Below are 19,176 nucleotides of genomic sequence, written 5' to 3'. Positions count from 1 at the left end.
CTCTTTGACAGAACGAACTCGCAAAATTGTTAGGTGCGCCAGTGTGTGGATTAGGACATTGCAATTTATGTGTTAAGTGTTGATCACAATTTGGAGTCAGATCAATAGCTAAAATCCGTATCCTAACAGCGGGTATTGCATAAAATTAGTCACCCAACGATAAATACTTTAGAGTTATCAGTAGGGGGTATCAGTGAATACTGAAACAGGGAATGCATAGTTGTACTGGTATCGTTCTGAAAAAAAACAAAAAATGAAAAAATAAGATCCTAAGTTATTTTGTGCTTTGGTTTCTGTTATTGCGATGTCAAAGTGGTGGTACCAATTGCATGGCCTTCTCTGTTGGTGACCCACATGCAGCCCATCTTGTTTGTCTTTGAAGAGTTCAAAAATAACTGTTTAGCCTGATTCCCACTATTCTGTTTCCATTTTTATGACCAGCGGCTCAGGTCTAAAGAGCGGAATGCTCCTTGGAGGCTTCTGAATGAAGACCGCAGTGTTGAGTGCGCGCATCACAAGTTCAAGCCAGGAGCTGAATGGCCCCCATTGTCAGATGGCGAGGTCGTCGGCTCGCGTTCGCCCGCTCGTGCCGCTGCTTTTGCTGAGTCGCCGTTTGTCTTTTGGGACCACGTTGGCAGCACACAGCAGCGGACGCTTGACGCTGCCCATGTTTTGGATGTGCAGGCAACCGGCGGCGTTGTAGCAGGCGGCTACATCAGCGGTGCCGCGCCAGCCGTCCGGGTAGCAGCTCATTTGCAGCAGGCTCTCGTCGCCGTGGACTCCCGCCGCCATTTTCTGCTGCTCGGTCACCATGTTGACCGAGTTCTGCTGGTGGGCTAGCCGGTGGTTGGGGAAGGGCAGCGCCAGGAAGTGCGAGGAGCTGATCACGCACTGGCTGAAATCGGGAGGCGGGGTGGATGGCGGCGGTGGCGGCGGAGTCAGGATGACTTGTTTGGATCGAGTTGACTCCGTGATAGTCGCCGACTTCTTGGAGGCCAACAACCTTCTGCAAAGACAAAGATGACCTTTTGAGCTAGAGTTTTGTCAACAAATTTGTAGTAAAAAATTTTATTCAGACATGTAGGTAAACCTTTATTGATTATTTTTTTTGCGCTGATTCTGACTCCGTCCTTACTTTTAAGAGTAAAATTAATAATAATAATTTGAGAAAGAACTCATTTTAACAAAAACCAAGACCTGCAGCAGTGCCTCCAGGCCAGATGATGAAGCTCCAGCACGCTGAGCACCAGTGACACGCCCGACACGGCCAACATGAACACGATAAAGACATTCTTCTCCGTGGGCCGCGACACGTAACAGTTGACCAGGTGTGGACATGGCCAAGCCTAACCACACGCGCCCGCACACACACACACACACACACACTTAATGGCTGGTAAAAGACCTTCAATATATTGTTTCGCTTTTTACCTTGCACACATAGAGAGAGTTGAGGAATATTCCATACAGGAAGTATTGCAGGCACAGAAACACCACCTGCATGGAACAACACATCACCTACAATAGGCTACTTTTCTTTTTGAATCGAGTCAAATACAGTGGTAACCTATCATCTTCTCTGACACACACAAAAAACTAAATTACTGCAAAACCGTTCCATTCCAAGCAAACAAACTGTCATTTTGGGCAAATTTTATTGCCATGTGTTAAGAGAGAAAAAAAGAGCAATTTAATTTATATAACGAAACAGTAATAACAATTAAATTTAAATCTTAAACAGCTCATAATTGCACGCGTCAATATCCAATGGAGTCGGCGTGTACCTCCATGAAGCTCCTGATGACGATACTCAGAACATAGGTCTGCAGCAGCGCCCCCTTCAGGCGCACTCTGCCCCCCGCAGGCCCCGCTTTCTTTCTCTTCCCTGGTTCTTTGCCGTCTTTGCCGCCTTGTTCCTCGTCGTCGTCACCCCCTCCCGGGTCGTCGTCGCCATCCTCCTCATCGCCCTCGTCCTCTTCTTGGCTGCGCCGCTTCTCCTCCCGCCGCACCGTGTGCATGGCGTGGCCCATGTACACTAGACTGGGCGTGGACACGAACACGATCTGCAGCACCTGGCAACACAAGAAAAGTCCAACTTGCTAGTGACGTCACACGGAGTCGCGTGGTGGCTGGGATGGATGTGCACAATTTTAAGAGAAAAGAGGTGTAATGGCACAACTAGTCTATTACGTTTAGACTTTGTGCCTTGAGGTCGTAGTTTGACATAATGCTTATCTGAATATTCTATTCCAATAGGTAGACAAAATTACAATACAGAAAAACATGCTACTGCGCTCTGACGTTTTGGCTACAAAAAATTATAGCATGACAAAACATGGGATTGCAATGTGTGCAAATACAAGCAAGGCAAATTTCTGCTCAGCGCACCCAGTATCGAATGTGAGCGATGGGGAAGGCTTTGTCGTAGCAAACGTTCTCACAGCCGGGCTGCTCTGTATCGCAGTTGAAGTCCTCCTGCTCGTCGCCCCAAGATGACTCTGCTGCCGTCCCGAGCACCAGGATGCGGAAGATGAACAGGATGGTCAACCACACCTGCAAACCCAAATCTCCATTTCATTGGCTTGTCTTAACGACTTTCGGAATATTGTTTTTTGGTTTTATGATATTGGCCCCAATAGCAAGAACATTCTCGACCTTCTATTTGAATGAGTTATTGCTGAGCGAGGCAGAGGGGGTTGAGCGGCTTTTACATGCATTTCAGTGAGGAAAAGATATTTAGTTGCGAGCATTTGATGTACGTACGTCATTTCACTCTTGCTGTCTTTTCAAGTATTTTCAAACATTACGTGGTGTCAAAACAAGAAGCCTATGGACACAAAATGACCTCATGCCACCAGAGGGGACGGTTTTAGTCAGTGTGTGTGTGTGTGTGTGTGTGTGTGTGTGTGTGTGTGTGTGTGTGTGTGTGTGAATGTGTGTACCTTCCCAATGGAGGTGGAGTGTTCCTGTACTTCCTCGAGGAAGTTTCCCAGAAGACTCCAGTCTGCCATTGATATTTGCTCGTTGGCGACCACTCAGACAAATTTACCTTCTTGCCTTGAAGTACAAAGCATTACAAAATCAGTTTGCAACCTTGACTGGCGGATGTACTGGCAAGAAGTACTGAAAAGTCAGATGAATGAGACAAGGTGTGTGTTGATGACTGGCTAAGAATGTGAATTGTGAGCAAGGTTTGATTCTGGAACAGGATTTTGGCAACGGTGTCCTTGCTCATTTGTTAAGCTTCGGCTTGGACACAAATAGTTGTTTCTCCATCTAATCTACATCATCGCCCCCACGGCGAGGTTCTCCACCAATGACTGCGTAGTCGGGCCGGGCGAAGAGTCTGAACGGAGATGCGTAGCGTTCCTTTCTGTTAAGATGAACATACCCGATATGAGTAGTGCTAATCAACTTTTTGATATGAGAATAATCCTTCCATCTGAATTTATGGAAGAGTTGGGATCATTTGGCTGTTCTCATCAGATCAAGAACCCCACAGTCGGACCCTTTTAAAGAACATACATTTCATCTTTAGCCCTCATCTTACTAGAGGTTCGCTTTCAGTTCCCACACTTGCCCGTCGCTCTCTTGGGAAGGCAAACATCCAAAACAACCCCCCCCCACACACACACACACACAAATACGCTGGTCCTTTTGCTGCTATTTGGGTACGAACACAAGCTACTGGAATTCCGCTCCCCGATGGAACTCTTGTTCTTTTTTGATTGCTGAATGTGCACATAATGGAGTGTGTGTGTGTGTTTGCGTGTTTTCATGTCTTTCAGAACTGCTCTTAAGATACTTAATAACAATATTACTTCCTTGTATAGACGATTGCTTGACCTCATTTGTGTGTGTGTGTCTCCTGCGCACCGCATTGTTCTGCATCCTGCTACAATAACACACGCACGCACACACACAGTCACGCAGTCACACACACAGTCTTCTTGCACTTCAGGGTGTCTTTTTTTTCTGAACTAAAACAAAGCTTCATTGAGGCAATTTAAGCATTGAGGGATAAATAAAAAAAACCTCAAACCACTTGAAACGAAATTGCCAAGCCACTGCTAGCTACCACAGCAAAATGCTTCTTTAATCCTACATTTTAAAGTTGTCACTACTGTGCGTGTGTGTGTGTGTGTTTGTCCGCGTGTGCGTGCGTGTGTGTGTGCGCGTGTGTGTGTGTGCATGTATGTGCGTGCGTGTATGTGTGTGTGTGTGTGTGGGTGTGTAAGAGAGAGAGAGTTTGTGCTCGCAAAGCACTGATTGGTGCGCATTTTATGTATATAGCATCAAACTGTATAATAAAAAAATAGAAAGGTTATAAAGCACAACTTCAGATTCATCTATTCATAGGACAATGTCCTGAGTACACAAAAGAACAAGTTGAGGTGTGTATATGTGCAATCATGATTGAAGCAAGCGTTTTATTGCTTGTTTTCATGTTTTTTTTTCAAGCAGTTTTCCGTGTTGGACAACCCCAGAAAAAGGTTGTACATTTGTGTGCGTGTGAATGTGTATGTGTGTGTTGCGGATACACACCAAGGATGATGACGATGAAGACGTGAGGATATTTGTGGGCTTCAAGTTTGCAAAGTCGCACCTGGGTCAACTAGCAGCAGGTTGGAGCTGGTCCGTCAAGGCGCCCTTGAGCAAGGTAGGAAGGAGGATTCGAGTGTGGCTACACCTGTGAAAAGTGGGCACACCTCGCAGATTCCAAGAGAATTCTGGATTACTTTTGGCAAAAAAAAAAAAGTCGCCAAGAGATAAATTCAACAGATCATTTGCAATGAAAAGTGAGCACACCTCGCAGATTCCAAGGGAATTCTGGATTACTTTTACCCAAAAAAATAAGTCGCCAAGAGATAAATTCAACAGATCTTTAGCAATCCCAAGTGAGTTGTCCACAGATGAGAGCACACAAAAGTGTGTGCAATAGTGTGTGTGTGGGGGGGCACTTATCTAGTTCTCTCTCTCTCTCTCTCTCTCTCTCTCTCTCTCTCTCTCTCTCTCTCTCTCTCCTTTGGTAGCCCTGGGCCGTGTCTCCAAAGGAAGTTGTCCTGGTGCCATGCTGCTGCTACTGTTCACAAAGCTCATGTACTCTATGTGCATGTGTGTTTGATAGTGAGTGTGTTGGTATACATTTGTAAGACTGTGTGTGTGTGTGTGCGTGCATGCGCATTTGTGTGTGCATATAAATGTCAGACTGTTCGAGTGTGTCGTGTGTGTAACAGTTTGTCTATGCATACATGTGTGTGTGTGTGTGTGTGTGTGTGTGTGTGCTTGCGTGTGTGTGTTTGTGAGTTTGCATCGCCTGGCATGGAGAGGAAGTCCTATATTGTCTGAGGACACAATGGCTTTGAGTCCTGGCCCAGCATTCCCTCCTTGTCACTTTTCTTATCTGGCCGCCGGTTCCCAAAACGTTGAGATTTGTTTGCGTGTGTGTGTGTGTCACTTGGGTGTGTACGAGTGAGTAATTGGGAACTCTGAAAGGAAACGGGTGGCGTTTTTCTATTGCGCGGGCGCTACCTGAAGGTCATTGCGATTGGCTATTTCCAAACTATTGTGCTAAGGTCAAGGGAATTGATTTGCGAGTGAAAAGCTTTTCCCCGAGCAAGAACGCCGTCAACACAAGTCATTTTAAGGGGCGGCCATTTTGCCTTCACTTGCTGTACGCTGAAAATTACACCACAGTGGCGGCCCGAAACGACCAAATCGCGATTCACCTCTTTGCCGGTCTTGGTCACGTGTCATTCACAAGATGAGTCTTTAGTCACTGTGACGTCATTTGCAGTCGACAGCAGGGGGCAGCGCAAGAGGGCAGAATAACCGCCCCATGAGTATCAAGTAAAGGTTTTAAACCAGATTCAGATTTCAAAACCAAGATTAGGTTGTTAAATTAGACTTCTAAGCCTGTATGAGTTAAGGTTTCAACTACGGATGGGCGAGTACCCAAACCAGGTATTGTATTTTATTGTTATTTAGACAACTTGATGACTTTGTAAGCGTGTGGAAAAGTTTCAACAACATTTTTTCCGAAATTACGTCACAGTTGGAACATTTCCATCTGGAATGATACCACGCCTTCTTCTTGGGTTTTTATTGTTTCTCCGCTAGGATTGAGAAATAATGACCACAGCTGGTGACTCTGTGACTGTTACGCCAAAAAAATATTCACAATCTCGCACAAGAATCAAGACGAAAACTTCAACATGTCTTTTTTTAATCCTGCGCAGAACTTGTGACAGCACTGAAAGCAGGCCGCCTTCCTGCAGGCTACAAGCGTGGATTGCTAAACTACGTCCACGTTGAATTGATTCACGCAGCGGTTTTGCCATGTGACTCTATATTTTGGAACATGGGAGTGTTTCTTGCCCAATGACAGAAGCTCAATTGTATTTTTATTTGCGACTTGTGTTTGGATGCTTGCCTCTATAAAAGAAAATATTGACAAAAATACAAGGGGTCGAACAATCAGATTAGCAGATAACGTACGTCCAAACCTCGCTGCTGCCATTTTGGCACATAGGGGGCATCTGGAAGGTATCCAGAGTGCTTGGCTTTTTCCACATTTCGTGTTACGCTCTAAAATGTTCCACTCAAGACTAACTCAAAACCCTGTTAGGAAAATTTGCTGCAAATTTATTCATAATAAGAATCACATAAATGCAGCCCTTAAACTATCTCCTATCCTTTTTTAATAGTACAATACATGTGAGAGATTAGTTGATTCTGTCCAGTCTACTGAGGATGTTGACAATGTAAAGATTCAGGAATCAATGGTGGCTCGCCATCTCCATCGTCTCAATAAGGCCTCCACACAGGTTCCTCTCCCCTGAGGGTCAAACACGCCCCCTCAATGTAAGCGCTCAATGCCACCGCTGCCGCCGTGGCTCCATCATCCCCCGTCTGGATGGCTTGGTTGGGCCCGTAGTAATAAGGGCCGCCGTGGCTGAGCGGAGGGTGGGACGTTGAGGTAAGGTAGGAGGCACAGACGGGGGGCTGGGCGGAGTAGGACAGGACGGGATGGCACTGACGCTGGCACTGGCGCTGTTGCTGGTGGCGCATTGTGATAGGCGGAGGAAAGGAAGATGTCAAGGCGGCCATCTGACCCAACAGGGATGGCTCACTGGACCATAGGGAGGAGGAGGACCAAGTTCTGCAGTCTGGAGAGGAGGACTACAGTTACTCATTATCCACACTCAACCTAATCTGGAGACTAGAAGATGGGAAGTATGGCAACTTCCTTTGGACTGTCTAGGTTTTATGTCAAACAAATCATGAATAAATATGATGGACTTGGTACTCAATCCACTTAGGGAGTTGGAAAACCGCAAATCCACTTGGACAAACCCATGTTTCTCAAAGACACAAGTGTGCAGCTGATACCACACACCAAAAGACAAGAGAACAAATGCAGCAAACACATGAAGCATTATTAAACAAGATACAAAACACATGCTTACATAATAGCAATGACGGAAAGCGTCACAAAAATTCAAAAGTACTTTTTTTACCAGAAGATGACAAGCCACAGCTGGATGATCTGAAAAGTGCTGACTCCACTTCTTTCTGATGCTGTCCTGGGAGATAAAAGCAATGGCCTCAATACCAATCCACTAGAAAATGAAAAATAAACATTATAATTATTCTGTGATTGGTTGTGTTTTGAGTGTGGGGGGCATGCACTGACGTCTGGGCATACGCGGGCCGTCCACCGTCACCTTGATGGCCCTGTGCAGCGTGGCAACCTGAGGGGGCGTGGTCAGCACATTGATGGACAAGGTGAAGCTCTTACCTGGAGAGAAAGAGAGATAGAGATAGAGATAGAGATAGAGATAGAGATAGAGATAGAGATAGAGATAGAGATAGAGATAGAGATAGAGATAGAGAGAGAGAGAGAGAGAGAGAGAGAGAGAGAGAGAGAGAGAGAGAGAGAGAGAGAGAGAGAGAGAGAGAAACATCGGTTATCGTTAAATGTGACTACGACTGGTTCGGCGTGCAATCTGCTTGATGTCAGCTGACAGGCTCCAGAACTCCCGTGACTCTGAACAGAATAAGCCGTGTTGAGAATGAACGGATTCTACCTCTGCCGCTGCGACCAATGAAGCGCAGGTCGTTGAAGTGGGCGTGACCCTGCCTCATGGTGGCCGTGGCGTTGCGTAACTCGGCGCTGCTGTTGTCATCGTTTCCCGCCATCAGCATGACCAGTGCGCCGTCCGGCACGTCATTGCCCAAGGAAACGACCTGAACAATAAATGAAAATGGCACAAGGACGTTATCAGTTATCAATATTAATAATCTGCTTAAATTTTGATGGTGACATAATAATGCTTTGTGTGATTCTTATACGATGAGGGAATGTAGAAGGGCTCACACTTTTCACATTTCACAGAAATTCATAAAAGAATGACTTGGTTGTTTAATTTCCCACTTAATGGATGGGCAGGCACTCAAGTGTGTATACAACACATTCAAAAGCTGTTTTTTCTTAATAGGTGTAATTTAAATGCAGGCAAGTGCTCACAGTGAAGGGTCGAGGCAAGGTCTTGTTGCACCTCCAGTGATAAGGCAGGCTGCTGCACAGGAAGTTGGGGCTGTCAGTGGCCACCAGGCCTCTGGCAAGCGCTGCACCACGCTCGTGGAGGTCGCACGTTTTGGCTTCGTCCGGGTCGAGGTTGGATGGCGATGGAGCAGGTCGATTCTTCGACACAGCATCTAATTGACACAAAATGTATGGGTTTTCTTACGGTACTGTACATATGTTGTGAAATAAAAAGCTTGCTTGCAAACTTCAGTATATTATCTTTCCGTTTGCATTTTTACAAAAACGAGGCATAGCCATTTATTTCAACCATTTCTTCAATATATTTTCAATATCCTCTTATTTTTGAAGGAATAAGAGCTTGCTCTTAAAAAACAAAAGACAACAAAAAAAAACCTGCCCCAAACTGCCATAAATAAAACTTGCTTTAGTTTTTACAAAATCAAGCTATTAAATAAAAATATTTATTTGAATTTTTACTTTTTTTTATTCTAAAAAAATAAACAGAGTTCAGCGAAAACTACACGTAGTGCCATGCACGCTATTTTCCGGGCCTCCTATTTGCGTCATCAAAACGCGCCGGGATTGTACTGAAACTAAAACACACTGCATAAACAACGACGAGGAATTGCCGGAGAACTTTTGGTGAGTTTTTCCTCATGTCTTGCGCTATATATATCCTTATTTTATCCCTCTGCCGTCATGTCTTTGTCTGTCTTTTTTGTATTCGTGGAGCATTGATGCCCCCTAAACCGCACTGTTTGAATATGGCGCAACGGTGTCGTTTTTATTATTCAGATTTGACTACCGGAGGGGAAGCAGTGCGGTTAAAGCACCTGCCAGTGTGCGTGTATTGCTGCAATACTTTAATTGTATTGTGGCGTTCTTTTTAGCGTTTTGCTCGGCCTAACCTTAAGTGTGATCGATGCATTTATGAAAACAAAATCAAACCACCAAATAACCATAATACCATACAAAACAACAACAACAACCTAAAAGTGATTTCCAGTCATCTTTTCCTACTGTGGAGAAGAAAATTGGAAAAGATGTTGGAAATTACACTACAAGTTTTGATTTTTTTTAAACTGTGGAGTCAATGTGTTATTGTTATCGAGTAAAAAGTGTCTTGATGTTTTTGTTTAGCATCAGAGTTTGTGACTGATCCAGAGAGGTCACATGGCTGGTTCGGCCATCAGCGGCTCCCGAGAACGTCCTGCTGCAACCAGGACCAGTTTTATACCTGAGATACAGGGCATGATGTATGTATCTCTCTCTCACGCACACAAACACACACACACTCACACACACACGCCTTCTCTCGTTCTTTTCCACTCACACACAAACACAGAGACTCACTTGTATTGAGTGTGTGGCCGCTGGCATTGAAGAGACTGTTTGAAGCCATGTCAGCCTGTTTATGAACACATGCCACAAAGCACATGGTCACAATACAATTGAAAGGCATCATACCCGTTCTAATGACACATTTTCACCAAATGCGTCAGTATTTCTCTCTCTCAAATGTGATTTGCGCCTTGGCACTCAAAATAACACATTTGCAATTGGATAACTGCACATGGGAATCAGGTTGCACAGCTAAACTGGAACAATGAAATCTGATGTAAATATCATACATTAGCAGTGTATATATACATTCAGTGTGTGTAATGTAGATTTGGCACATTCGATAAAAAAAGCAACTGTAAAGGTGTAAGAGGATGTTCTCCCTTCTGTTCGTGTCTCCTCACTGCAATCTCTTGAAAGACTAAGCGAGCAACAAAATGACAATTTTTGACTTTATTTTCTTACCCCAAAGAAGAAATTAACATGCATTTGAGAGAATAATTTTAGATACACATTTTAAAATCTCATGGTCATCATGCCCAGCTGGCGTTTGTGTATTACTCACCTGGTGGTGTCGTTGGCGGTCGGAGACGCCTGCAAGCCAGTCAGCCTCAAAACCGAACCCTAAGCCTCAGGGTGAACCTCTCAACCTCAAAGTTCAACCCCTCTCTGTCATGTGAGCGACAGCTGCCGACGACCAATCACGGCACAGGGGTGGCGGGTTGGGGAAAGATGAGAATGGATGTCGAGGATGTGGTTTTCAACTTTGTGGGTTGTCCTGGAACTTCTTTCTCTACATGCAAATGGGAGGTTTACCCAAATGTGTTTGACTCACCTGTGCGTTTGCCCAAATGTGTGTGATTCACCTGTGAGTGTGTGTCTGTGCCTGTGTGTGTTAGGTTTGCCCTGGGAGACGCGCGCAGGCCGCTGCACGAGACAGCAGCCCTGGTGGAGGACATTGTGCATACACAGCTTATCGCCATGGTAACACACTGTTTTACACACAATGATGGTGTTTAGTGAAAACGTTTTGCATTTTCTCCTAAAGTTTTCTTTCGAAAAGAAAGTGAGAAGAGAAAGGCAAACTTAAAATGAACCCGAGCAAGTGGTAGTGCAAGACAAGGCTGGCCTTTTGATGTTCACACGCAATTTTCAAATACGACATTTGCACATGGCAAAAGATATTTATGATAACAATCGCTTGAGAATGTCCACGTTACTCACTAAGTTTGATGTGTTGACCAGCTTCATCAGGCCAGCGAGGGCGCCACCCTTCGTGGTTCGAGGGTCATCGCCGTGGAGGACATCCTCTTCCTAATGCGCAGAGACAAGGTCAGCACAGTAAACATGCACAAATCGAGTGAAACTTTTGAAAAATCAAAATGTTTCTTTGGAAAATGTGACCTTTTACTTGGTTAAAGAAAAGGTTTCTTTTTGTGTGTGCGCGCTTGTGCAGAGGAAGGTCTCAAGGCTGCTGAAGTATCTCCAGTTCCGCGATTACAAGTCAAAGCTTCTCAAGGGCCTGGACGACGATGACGGGCAGCAAGAACAAGGTGGGCCTTTTGCGTCTTTTTCCACCAAATCACAAACCCCAAACAATGACACCAAATTGGGCCACAGGGGCAGGATTGTTGGCCACTGTCGGTGGGAGCAACCAGCGTCGCCAGCGTTTGGCTCAGGATTACCTGCTGTGGTTGGACCACACGGGCGAGCTCCTGTCGCTGGCCGAGCGGCAGGAGATGGACCCGGTCAAGCAAGAGAGGCTGGAGGTGGTTGCCGTGGTGACGCACCATTAACCTCACCTTTTAGGATTAAGGGCTCTAATGGTGATTATTATGAGATTCTAGCGTCTGGAGCGTCACAGCAAAATGATGGACCAGACACAGTATGCCGAATTCTGTGAGAGTCGACAGCTCAGCTTTGGTAACTGTCAAAATAGCTGTACACATTGATACACACATTTCTTAATCAATTCTCAATCATTCTGATTCTTTCAAGATTTCTTCTAATATTTTATGAGTTTAAATTACGATGTAATTCTGGTAACATTACGTACTCCATTTTACATCCATCAGCCAAGAAAGCGTCCAAGTTTCGCGACTGGCTGGACTGCAGTAGCCTGGACTTGAAACCCAACAGCGTTGCCATGGAGATACTGTCCTACCTGGCCTACGAGACTGTCGCACAGGTAAGCGGTTCATTCATCCAGAGATCCGCCTTTTTGTTGAGTCCTTTCAATTCATGGTTGCAGATTGTAGACTTGTCTCTGCTGGTGAAGCAGGAGATGGTGGCAAAGACCAACGCCGTCACTCATGTCATCTCGGCCAGCCACATACTCTACAACACGCAGGCTGAGGTACACACAGTATGAGTCTAGTTTTTCATTTGTTGGCCTAAATTAAATTTGACGTATTGCCTGGCAGGTCAAGAAAGAGTCAGAGTCCCCTGAGGCCACACCTCCCTCCACTCCTGGCTCCTCCCACTCATCCAAGCCTCTCCTCCAAGGCAACGGAAGCCTCGACGGCAGAGCGCGGCAGAGGAAACGTAAAAAGGTCAAAACGCTGTGTTCAACTAAGGCCACAACCAAGAGAAATACATGAAAACGTCTACTATTGCATAGTATATGAAAATAATTTTCAAGACAAATGTGTTTTGCCCCACAACCAAACTTATATTTTCACTATCTAGTCTTTTAAAATTTAATGAAATACCCCAAGTCCTCAAGATTTTTGTAGAAAAAAAAAAACTATGGCTTAGAAGAACCCCTCAAAAGATACTGAATGCACTTGAAACTCTTGCTTCAGAGCTGCCTTGCCACAGCGGAACCTCCCAGCGGCGCCATCCAGCCTTGTCACATCCGAGAGGCCATAAGAAGATACAATTACCGACACACAGTAAGAAGGCACACACATCGCTATGTCTGTGTTCATGCGTGCTAAAACCGTTGCGTTTCTGCAGAGCCCCTACAGGAGGAGTGGGATGCCTTACCTGGCCTGCTGACCACCACACATGGAAAACCATTGCCCCCCCCCCTCCACTTTTTTTTTTATGTTAAAAAAAACATCATCCAGTGCACACAATTTGGCATTGTGGGAAATAAACTTTAATTTTTGCCAAGACAAACGTAGAACACAAAAGGTGCGTGGGACACGCTCGCTTGCTCAATTTACTGGCCAGTATCCTACACGTTTGACGTTTTCCTCCTCCAGCACACCTGATTCAAACGATCAAAAATGTGTTAGGGGAGGGATACATCTAAAACGAGCAAAATCCCAGCCCTCGAGGACAGGAGTCTGAGACCGGTAGCGTACATTGTAAAAAAGGAACGGTTCACCGTGGCCTCAGAATTTCAGAGCGCCGTTGACCAGGCCCTCACGCATCGTCACAAGTTCTCCATAGCGCTGCTGGAGTTCCCGCTCTCGTTCCATTTGACGCTCCACGTCCTCGCGCAACATCTGCATGGGTGCACACGGAAAATGTAAATGATAATAAAGGTCTATTTTTTTCCAAATATTGAGTGTACGTGTATATGAGGAAAAAGAGAGAGGGACGAACCTCCAGTCTTTTGGGAATGGCTGTGTCTTCTTGTTTCTTCAGCTGACTGAAAGTCTCCAGCTCCATAGCCGCTTGCTCCACCTGGTGCACAAAAAAACAAAAACAGTTCAGAGAATGCAGATGCATTTGGGTTATGTGCTTTGTGTCGAGAATCAGGCATTTGTTCCAAATGTATCGAATAAGATCCACTAAGTGTTGTTGATTAGGTCAACGTAATTCAGCCGCTAAAAACAACTTTGGGCTAACTGGTTGAAAGTGTTACGGCTACAAGAGAACCTCCAAATGACAATTGGGATTTGGAGTGAATTTTGGTGTGTGAAGGACTTCGCAGAGGGATGTTTGGAGGCTGACCTGCTCCCAGAGTTCGTTGTGCTGCTTGAGGAGGCCGAGAGCTCGGGACTGGAAGCCGCCGAGGAGGATCTTGAGCTTCTTCTCCAGTTTGGCTGCCTTGCGGGCTTCCGCCGTCATGTGACCGCGGTTCACCTGCACCGAGAGCAATATCAAAACACCATTAGCAACAAAAAACAGAAAAAGCATTTTAGGAGAAAAAGCCTCAAAAATGTAAACTTTTTTTTTTTTAAATATATATTTCCAGTAAAATTACCTCCCTTGAAAGGCAAGCTTACCCCACAAAACATTGTTTTGAAAAAATATAGACTTGCTTTTCTTCTCTCTCCTTATGTGTGACTTACTTCGAGTTTCTTTTCCACGCTCTCCAGTCTTTCCTTCTTGGTTGCCAGATTGGCTCGGGTGTATCTGTTTTGTCCTGGCAGGTACAACACCTGCGCACACACGCACGGTGTTATGAAAACTTGTGATGGAAATACTAATATACAAATAAGAATGCGAATGCAGAAGGTGACCTGGCTGTAGCATTCCTCCCACACTTGGGAGTAGGCTTCCATGCTGAGGTCTCCGTGCCCCATGCCCGCCTTCACCACCTCCATCTCAGCCGCCAGGACCACTTTGGCCTGATCAGCCAAAACATGCACAGAAAATTGATTAGTGTTTTTTTTTACGGTTGTAAATTTAGGTTATTGTTAATCTATTTTTAGAGATATCTTGTGCTTTTATTTAGCTTTATTTTCAAACTGTTCGCTGCAAAACTAACGTCTGTGCTTTTTTATATATATTTAATTTGGAGCACCATTTATTGAGCTTAAACTTTATAATCAGATATTAATAGATAATACAAGACTGATGTTGATTGCTGCATTTCAATGAAGACCTAAGGCTTGACAAACACAGGCCAGCGCTTCATTTCTTCCGTGTGGTAACAGTACTGGAACGAGAGGTGAGAGACCTTGTCCATGTCCTCGGTGCTGACGGTGCTGTAGGCATGCGCATCCAGGTAGGCGATGTGCGGGGCGTTGTTGGAGGTGGCTGTCGGTCCTCGGGCCTTTGCACGCTGCAGTTGCCCGCCGCCCGTGGGATGGTGAAGACAGTCATAATGCATCATGGTGATCATCTCCTGTTTGATCAGCTCCTCGGCCACCTGCAGGTCGTTCAGCTCCATGGAGGCGGGACGCAGTACTGACTCGTTCACCTGATGGTGCAACCAAACGTGTTCAATTGCTTGACATGTGTGCTTATGCTTGTGCCTGTGCGCGCGCTCATTACATCAGTGGGTCTGGGCAGGTTCCTCTGAACAGCAGTGTGGCGCAGCTTGAGCTCCTTCTCCCTCTCCGCATCGCGATGGGCCTGAATAGCACAAACACATGCTAACATTTGTGTAGCGAGCAGTATAAACCCAACATGGACAATTTTGTCTAGGATATGAATTTTGATGCAACTGAAATGTCAAATTAAGGCACGTACGACTTGTAAAAGTTAGGTAATTCCACCAGCAGTGTGTGTGTGTGTGCGCTCCTGTTGACCTGCTTGCGCGCCTCGACGTCAGCAGCATCTTCCACGTAGCCGCCCCCCATCTCGGTCTCTTCCAATTCTTTCTCTGCGTTTTCAGGCAGGACAATCTCAAAGTCGTTTTTGGGCAAAGGAAGTGACATCAGGCCCTGCCTCAGCTGCTGCAGACTCTCTCGTTGCTGCCACAGAATGTAAAAAGTCACTTGGACCTTAAGTCAGAAATTGCTCAACATGTTTTTGTGAAAAAATTAATGCAAAACTAGGGGAACCCCTCCCCGTTTTCCTAACCGCATGTTTAGCGTAGGACGGGTCAGCCAGCTGCTCCTCGCTGTTGATGTTCAACTTGTCCCTCAGCGGCGTACGCAAGGGGGTCAGACCAGGCGTGACCGGCCCGCGTGGGGTCAACGCCTCGCTCGCTTGCGGGGTCATGCTCTCTGGCCCTTGGCCATGCCCAGGGGTTCTGCAGACCACAAGGTCGCTCAACATTGTTCTTGACGCGCAGGTCCACAGATGGAGGGCGGAGGCGTGCTTGCCGGCGGTTACCTGAAGGGGGTGCTGAGCACGGTGTTGGGGGTCTGCACCTGCTGCCGCTGGGGCGTCACGCCGCTGAAGTCGCTCTCATGCAACGGCGTGTTCAGGCCACCCTTCAGTGGCGTGTCAATGTTGGTCAGCGCCATCAAATTCTGAGCTTCCTGCAACAACAAAAAGACAGCAAATCTTGACACTTGCCCTCCATTTTTTTTCTCTTGTCCCAATCAGTCACTTTGGTTGATTCGGATCATGACTGGGTTTTGAATCTTGTTTTGGGTTCTAATCCAGCATTAAGATGTCAAATAAGGTTTTTAAAGCTTGGGTGAGGTTTACAAAATAGGCAGAGGTTTCAAACAAGGGTTATGGATTCAAGGCTGGCTTAGAGTTACAAGCCTAGGCTTGCTTTTCAAAACAGGGTTGTGGTTTCAATTTACGGTTTCAAGGCTACCTTAACTTATCAAAGCAGGGTTTGAAAGCAGGATAAGGGTATCAAGTTAGGGGATCAAACAAGTCCTGAAGTGTTAAATCTGGGTTGCAAGCCAGGGGTCGGGTTTCAAATGAGGGCTTGAAGGCGGAGTCGTGTTTAGCAATTCGGAAGTAGAATGACCTGCATGATCCGGTCCTGGGCGACAGGCGTGCGCAATTCGGCGCTCATGTTGTTGGTGACGCTGTACTCGGAGAGCAGTGCTGAAGATGCGCCGTTGGCGCTCTCGCTCTCCTCAGCTGCCTGGCGGGCAACCTCGCTGGCCACGGCCATCTTCACCACCTCCTCCAGCTTGGCGTCGCTGATCTACAAAGGGAGAAAACGACAGTCACTAATTGCCGTCAGCCACTGAATTGGCCTCAAATGAAGACGTTAGCCTCAGGTGCTTACTTGTGGCGCAGGCAGGACCAATTTGGAGCGCTTCTTGGTAAACTCGGCCACGCCGCTGGTCTGCAGGATGGCCGAGGGCAGGTCGCTCTCCTTCTTCTTCTTGATCTTCTGCTTGTCCTTTTTCCGGTCCCGGTCCTCGCGCTCGCTGCCAAGAAAACACAAAGGTGTGGTGTGAGGTCGACAAGCATGCTAACACATGCTAACCAGCACTAATACGTGACTGACTTGCGCAGCTCGCCGTCCAAGTGCTGCTGGCGGAGACGCTTGAAGTTGGGCGCCAGGGGGTCGTAAATCTCCATGCTTGTGTCGTAGAAGCCCTGAAAGAACACAAAATGGCCGCTCAAACGTTCTGCACTTTTCGATGGGCAGAAGGCGATACAGTGAACACCCCCAATGTGTGAAAGGCTCAAGCTTCAACTGTTATAAGAATTCAAGCAAGTTCTGAGTTACAGCGGCAGGTTTCTTTTCAAAGGGGATTTCAGCATTGTAGTCCACTCCTCGCTTCTTCTTCCTCCTCTTGCCGACGTGGATGCCCGCCGCTCTCAACTCTCGCCGCTTCTGCAGCGCCGCCAAACGTCTGCAAAAAGAGAAAGGTGGAACCTGCGTGGTGAATATCCACAGGTCCAACAAAAAGATCAACCAATGAGTAAGATGAAAATGTGACCTGGCTTCCTCCAACTGCTTCTCTCTGGCCTTCCTCTTAGCTTTCTTGCCCTGCGTGTTGGCCAGTCGAGCTCGGGCCTCAGACAGCATTTCAAGTTCATCTGAAAACATTTTGATGTTGTTGATTTGTGACAAATGAACACAACAGCACTCAGGAAATGGCAAGACTGATTTTCTCAGATCTAGTAAATTCCTGGCAGATATGCAAGTAGCAAAATATGGATGCATGGACACACAAAATTGTGTTTATGCGTATAACATGCTTTTTAATTTGTGCATAAATAGAATGCGATCCAATGTTATGGTTTCAAAGTGGGGCTTCAAGCAATGGTTAATGTTTCAAATAAGGTTTCAGGGCAGGGTTACGTTTCAACCCAAGAAAGTAAATAGCAAAATAAATTAAATGAACCCCAAAGCTCATCTATGATATTAGCTAAATAAGATGAAAAGGAAGAACTTTTACTTTACAAATAGTTTCATTTTTTTGGTTCTGTTAGTTTTGGTTAACTATGTTTACTTGCATAGGGTTTCAAAACAAGTTTTTAGCATGACTGATTGAATTTGATACTTTAGCTTATTACTCTCTTCTGTAAGTGTAACAGAAGCCATAAAGCGTCTATCTTATCACACGGATGATCTAAACAGTGACAAAATGGTTGCTGGCCGAGTTGGTTTACCTTCATCCATGTCCACGGGGTCGGGTCTGGCCGGTTTAGTCTCGGGGTTGGGGTCTATCTCTCCCGGCTTCAACTTTCTGGGGTCCTCTCCCACTTCTTCCTCGTTATCTCGCTGCGCTGCCTTGTCGCTAAAAATCACACATACATTCAGAGTCACACGGGTGGATGTGAGGCCCGCTGGCATCATGTGGCGACTGCGTGCTAGCCAGCGTACAGCAGGTATTCGTAGTGCTCGAGACACTGAGCGGCCGTGCGTCCTATGATGGGCGCGATGGTTCGCCACTGGGTAGGCATCAGCTTGGCCAGATGGAGAAGCTTCTCCTCCTCCTCTCGGGACCACTCAGTTTTCTTGATGCTGGGGTCAAGCCACTCGTACCTGAGGACACACCAATTAAGTGGGGGATATGCCTCTGCCTCAGTTTCAGCCTCATAAAATCTTGAATATCACATTTAAATGTAGCGGGAAGGACAAACTCACCATCGGGCTTTGCACTGCTTGGCCGACTTTCGGTGGAGCAATGAGGCAATACGGGACCACTGATTTTTCCCATATTTCATCACCGCTGCTTTGAGGATTTCATCCTAAAATTGGCAGATTCGTGGAATGATTGACATTTGTAGCAAGAATGGATTCAGAGTTAGCAAGAGTATCCAAAAATGACTATTATGCACCCAGTGATAGCTAGGGCGAACTAAATACAAATAGCGTCTTATAAGGTATCTAGGTCTTATAAGGTCTCCTTAACTTTATATCTAGCTTGTAGTTATGTGAAGCTGCTCTGATCTCTACATGCTAGCGGGGTTAGCAACAAGCCAACCCCGCTAGCTGTGTCAATGCTTACCTCCGTATTGCGCCAAACGCCTCCTTTGATCATGATTCGCGGCATCTTGGCGACTTTGTTGTTTTCTTTATATTTTCCAAAGGACGAAACAAGTAAGGAAGCAAAACTATCAGAAAATAAAAGCACACAGTCCGTACGATGGGCTGCAACTCGAATGAGCTACAAACAGGAAACGTGCGACGCTGATTCTTCGACTTGGAAAGAGAAAAAAACTATGACGCTTAATTTGAGAACTACTGCCCTCCGCAGGACAAATAGGAAACTACAACACGACAGTCA

The 19,176-nt window shown here is 46.0% G+C and overlaps 4 protein-coding genes across 5 annotated transcripts; 1 reads left to right on the top strand and 3 right to left on the bottom strand.

The window, feature by feature from the left end:
• Positions 1-128: 128 nt before the first annotated feature.
• Positions 129-5,102, bottom strand: LOC133157983 (gap junction alpha-5 protein-like). Its single transcript, XM_061284701.1, has 8 exons — positions 4,810-5,102; positions 4,546-4,709; positions 2,943-3,057; positions 2,389-2,553; positions 1,785-2,072; positions 1,432-1,497; positions 1,198-1,346; positions 129-1,006 (listed from the first exon to the last, which is right to left on the bottom strand). Exons 3-8 carry the CDS (start codon positions 3,009-3,011, stop codon positions 550-552), a joined length of 1,194 nt encoding a protein of 397 aa, XP_061140685.1. The 5' UTR covers positions 3,012-3,057; positions 4,546-4,709; positions 4,810-5,102; the 3' UTR covers positions 129-549.
• A 1,266-nt stretch (positions 5,103-6,368) lies between these two features.
• Positions 6,369-10,895, bottom strand: runx2a (RUNX family transcription factor 2a). The gene is made up of 8 exons (XM_061284704.1): positions 10,759-10,895; positions 10,458-10,685; positions 9,905-9,959; positions 8,531-8,721; positions 8,091-8,250; positions 7,697-7,801; positions 7,521-7,586; positions 6,369-7,169 (listed from the first exon to the last, which is right to left on the bottom strand). The coding sequence occupies exons 3-8, from the start codon at positions 9,951-9,953 to the stop codon at positions 6,808-6,810; spliced, it is 933 nt and encodes a 310-aa protein (XP_061140688.1). The 5' UTR covers positions 9,954-9,959; positions 10,458-10,685; positions 10,759-10,895; the 3' UTR covers positions 6,369-6,807.
• supt3h (SPT3 homolog, SAGA and STAGA complex component) lies at positions 9,072-13,403 on the top strand. Its single transcript, XM_061284703.1, has 12 exons — positions 9,072-9,193; positions 9,692-9,807; positions 10,792-10,876; positions 11,138-11,224; positions 11,349-11,445; positions 11,513-11,661; positions 11,740-11,815; positions 11,968-12,080; positions 12,144-12,248; positions 12,316-12,444; positions 12,697-12,786; positions 12,851-13,403. Exons 2-12 carry the CDS (start codon positions 9,725-9,727, stop codon positions 12,890-12,892), a joined length of 1,056 nt encoding a protein of 351 aa, XP_061140687.1. The 5' UTR covers positions 9,072-9,193; positions 9,692-9,724; the 3' UTR covers positions 12,893-13,403.
• cdc5l (CDC5 cell division cycle 5-like (S. pombe)) lies at positions 12,973-19,103 on the bottom strand. Of its 2 annotated transcripts, XM_061284699.1 has the most exons (20): positions 18,898-19,103; positions 18,534-18,637; positions 18,270-18,431; positions 18,056-18,183; positions 17,380-17,479; positions 17,166-17,292; positions 16,941-17,032; positions 16,716-16,860; positions 16,449-16,631; positions 15,854-16,002; positions 15,599-15,770; positions 15,325-15,489; positions 15,068-15,148; positions 14,751-14,993; positions 14,311-14,418; positions 14,140-14,229; positions 13,799-13,930; positions 13,448-13,528; positions 13,204-13,347; positions 12,973-13,106 (listed from the first exon to the last, which is right to left on the bottom strand). In XM_061284699.1, the coding sequence occupies exons 1-19, from the start codon at positions 18,940-18,942 to the stop codon at positions 13,234-13,236; spliced, it is 2,421 nt and encodes an 806-aa protein (XP_061140683.1). In that variant the 5' UTR covers positions 18,943-19,103; the 3' UTR covers positions 12,973-13,106; positions 13,204-13,233. The 2 variants fall into 2 exon arrangements, with proteins under 2 accessions (XP_061140683.1, XP_061140682.1); XM_061284698.1 differs by having other exon boundaries at positions 12,973-13,347.
• Positions 19,104-19,176: the final 73 nt, after the last annotated feature.

The sequence above is a fragment of the Syngnathus typhle genome, linkage group LG8 (assembly GCF_033458585.1).
Source record: "Syngnathus typhle isolate RoL2023-S1 ecotype Sweden linkage group LG8, RoL_Styp_1.0, whole genome shotgun sequence".
Classification (NCBI taxonomy): Eukaryota; Metazoa; Chordata; class Actinopteri; order Syngnathiformes; family Syngnathidae; genus Syngnathus; species Syngnathus typhle.
This window is presented reverse-complemented; position numbering and strand designations above follow the sequence as displayed.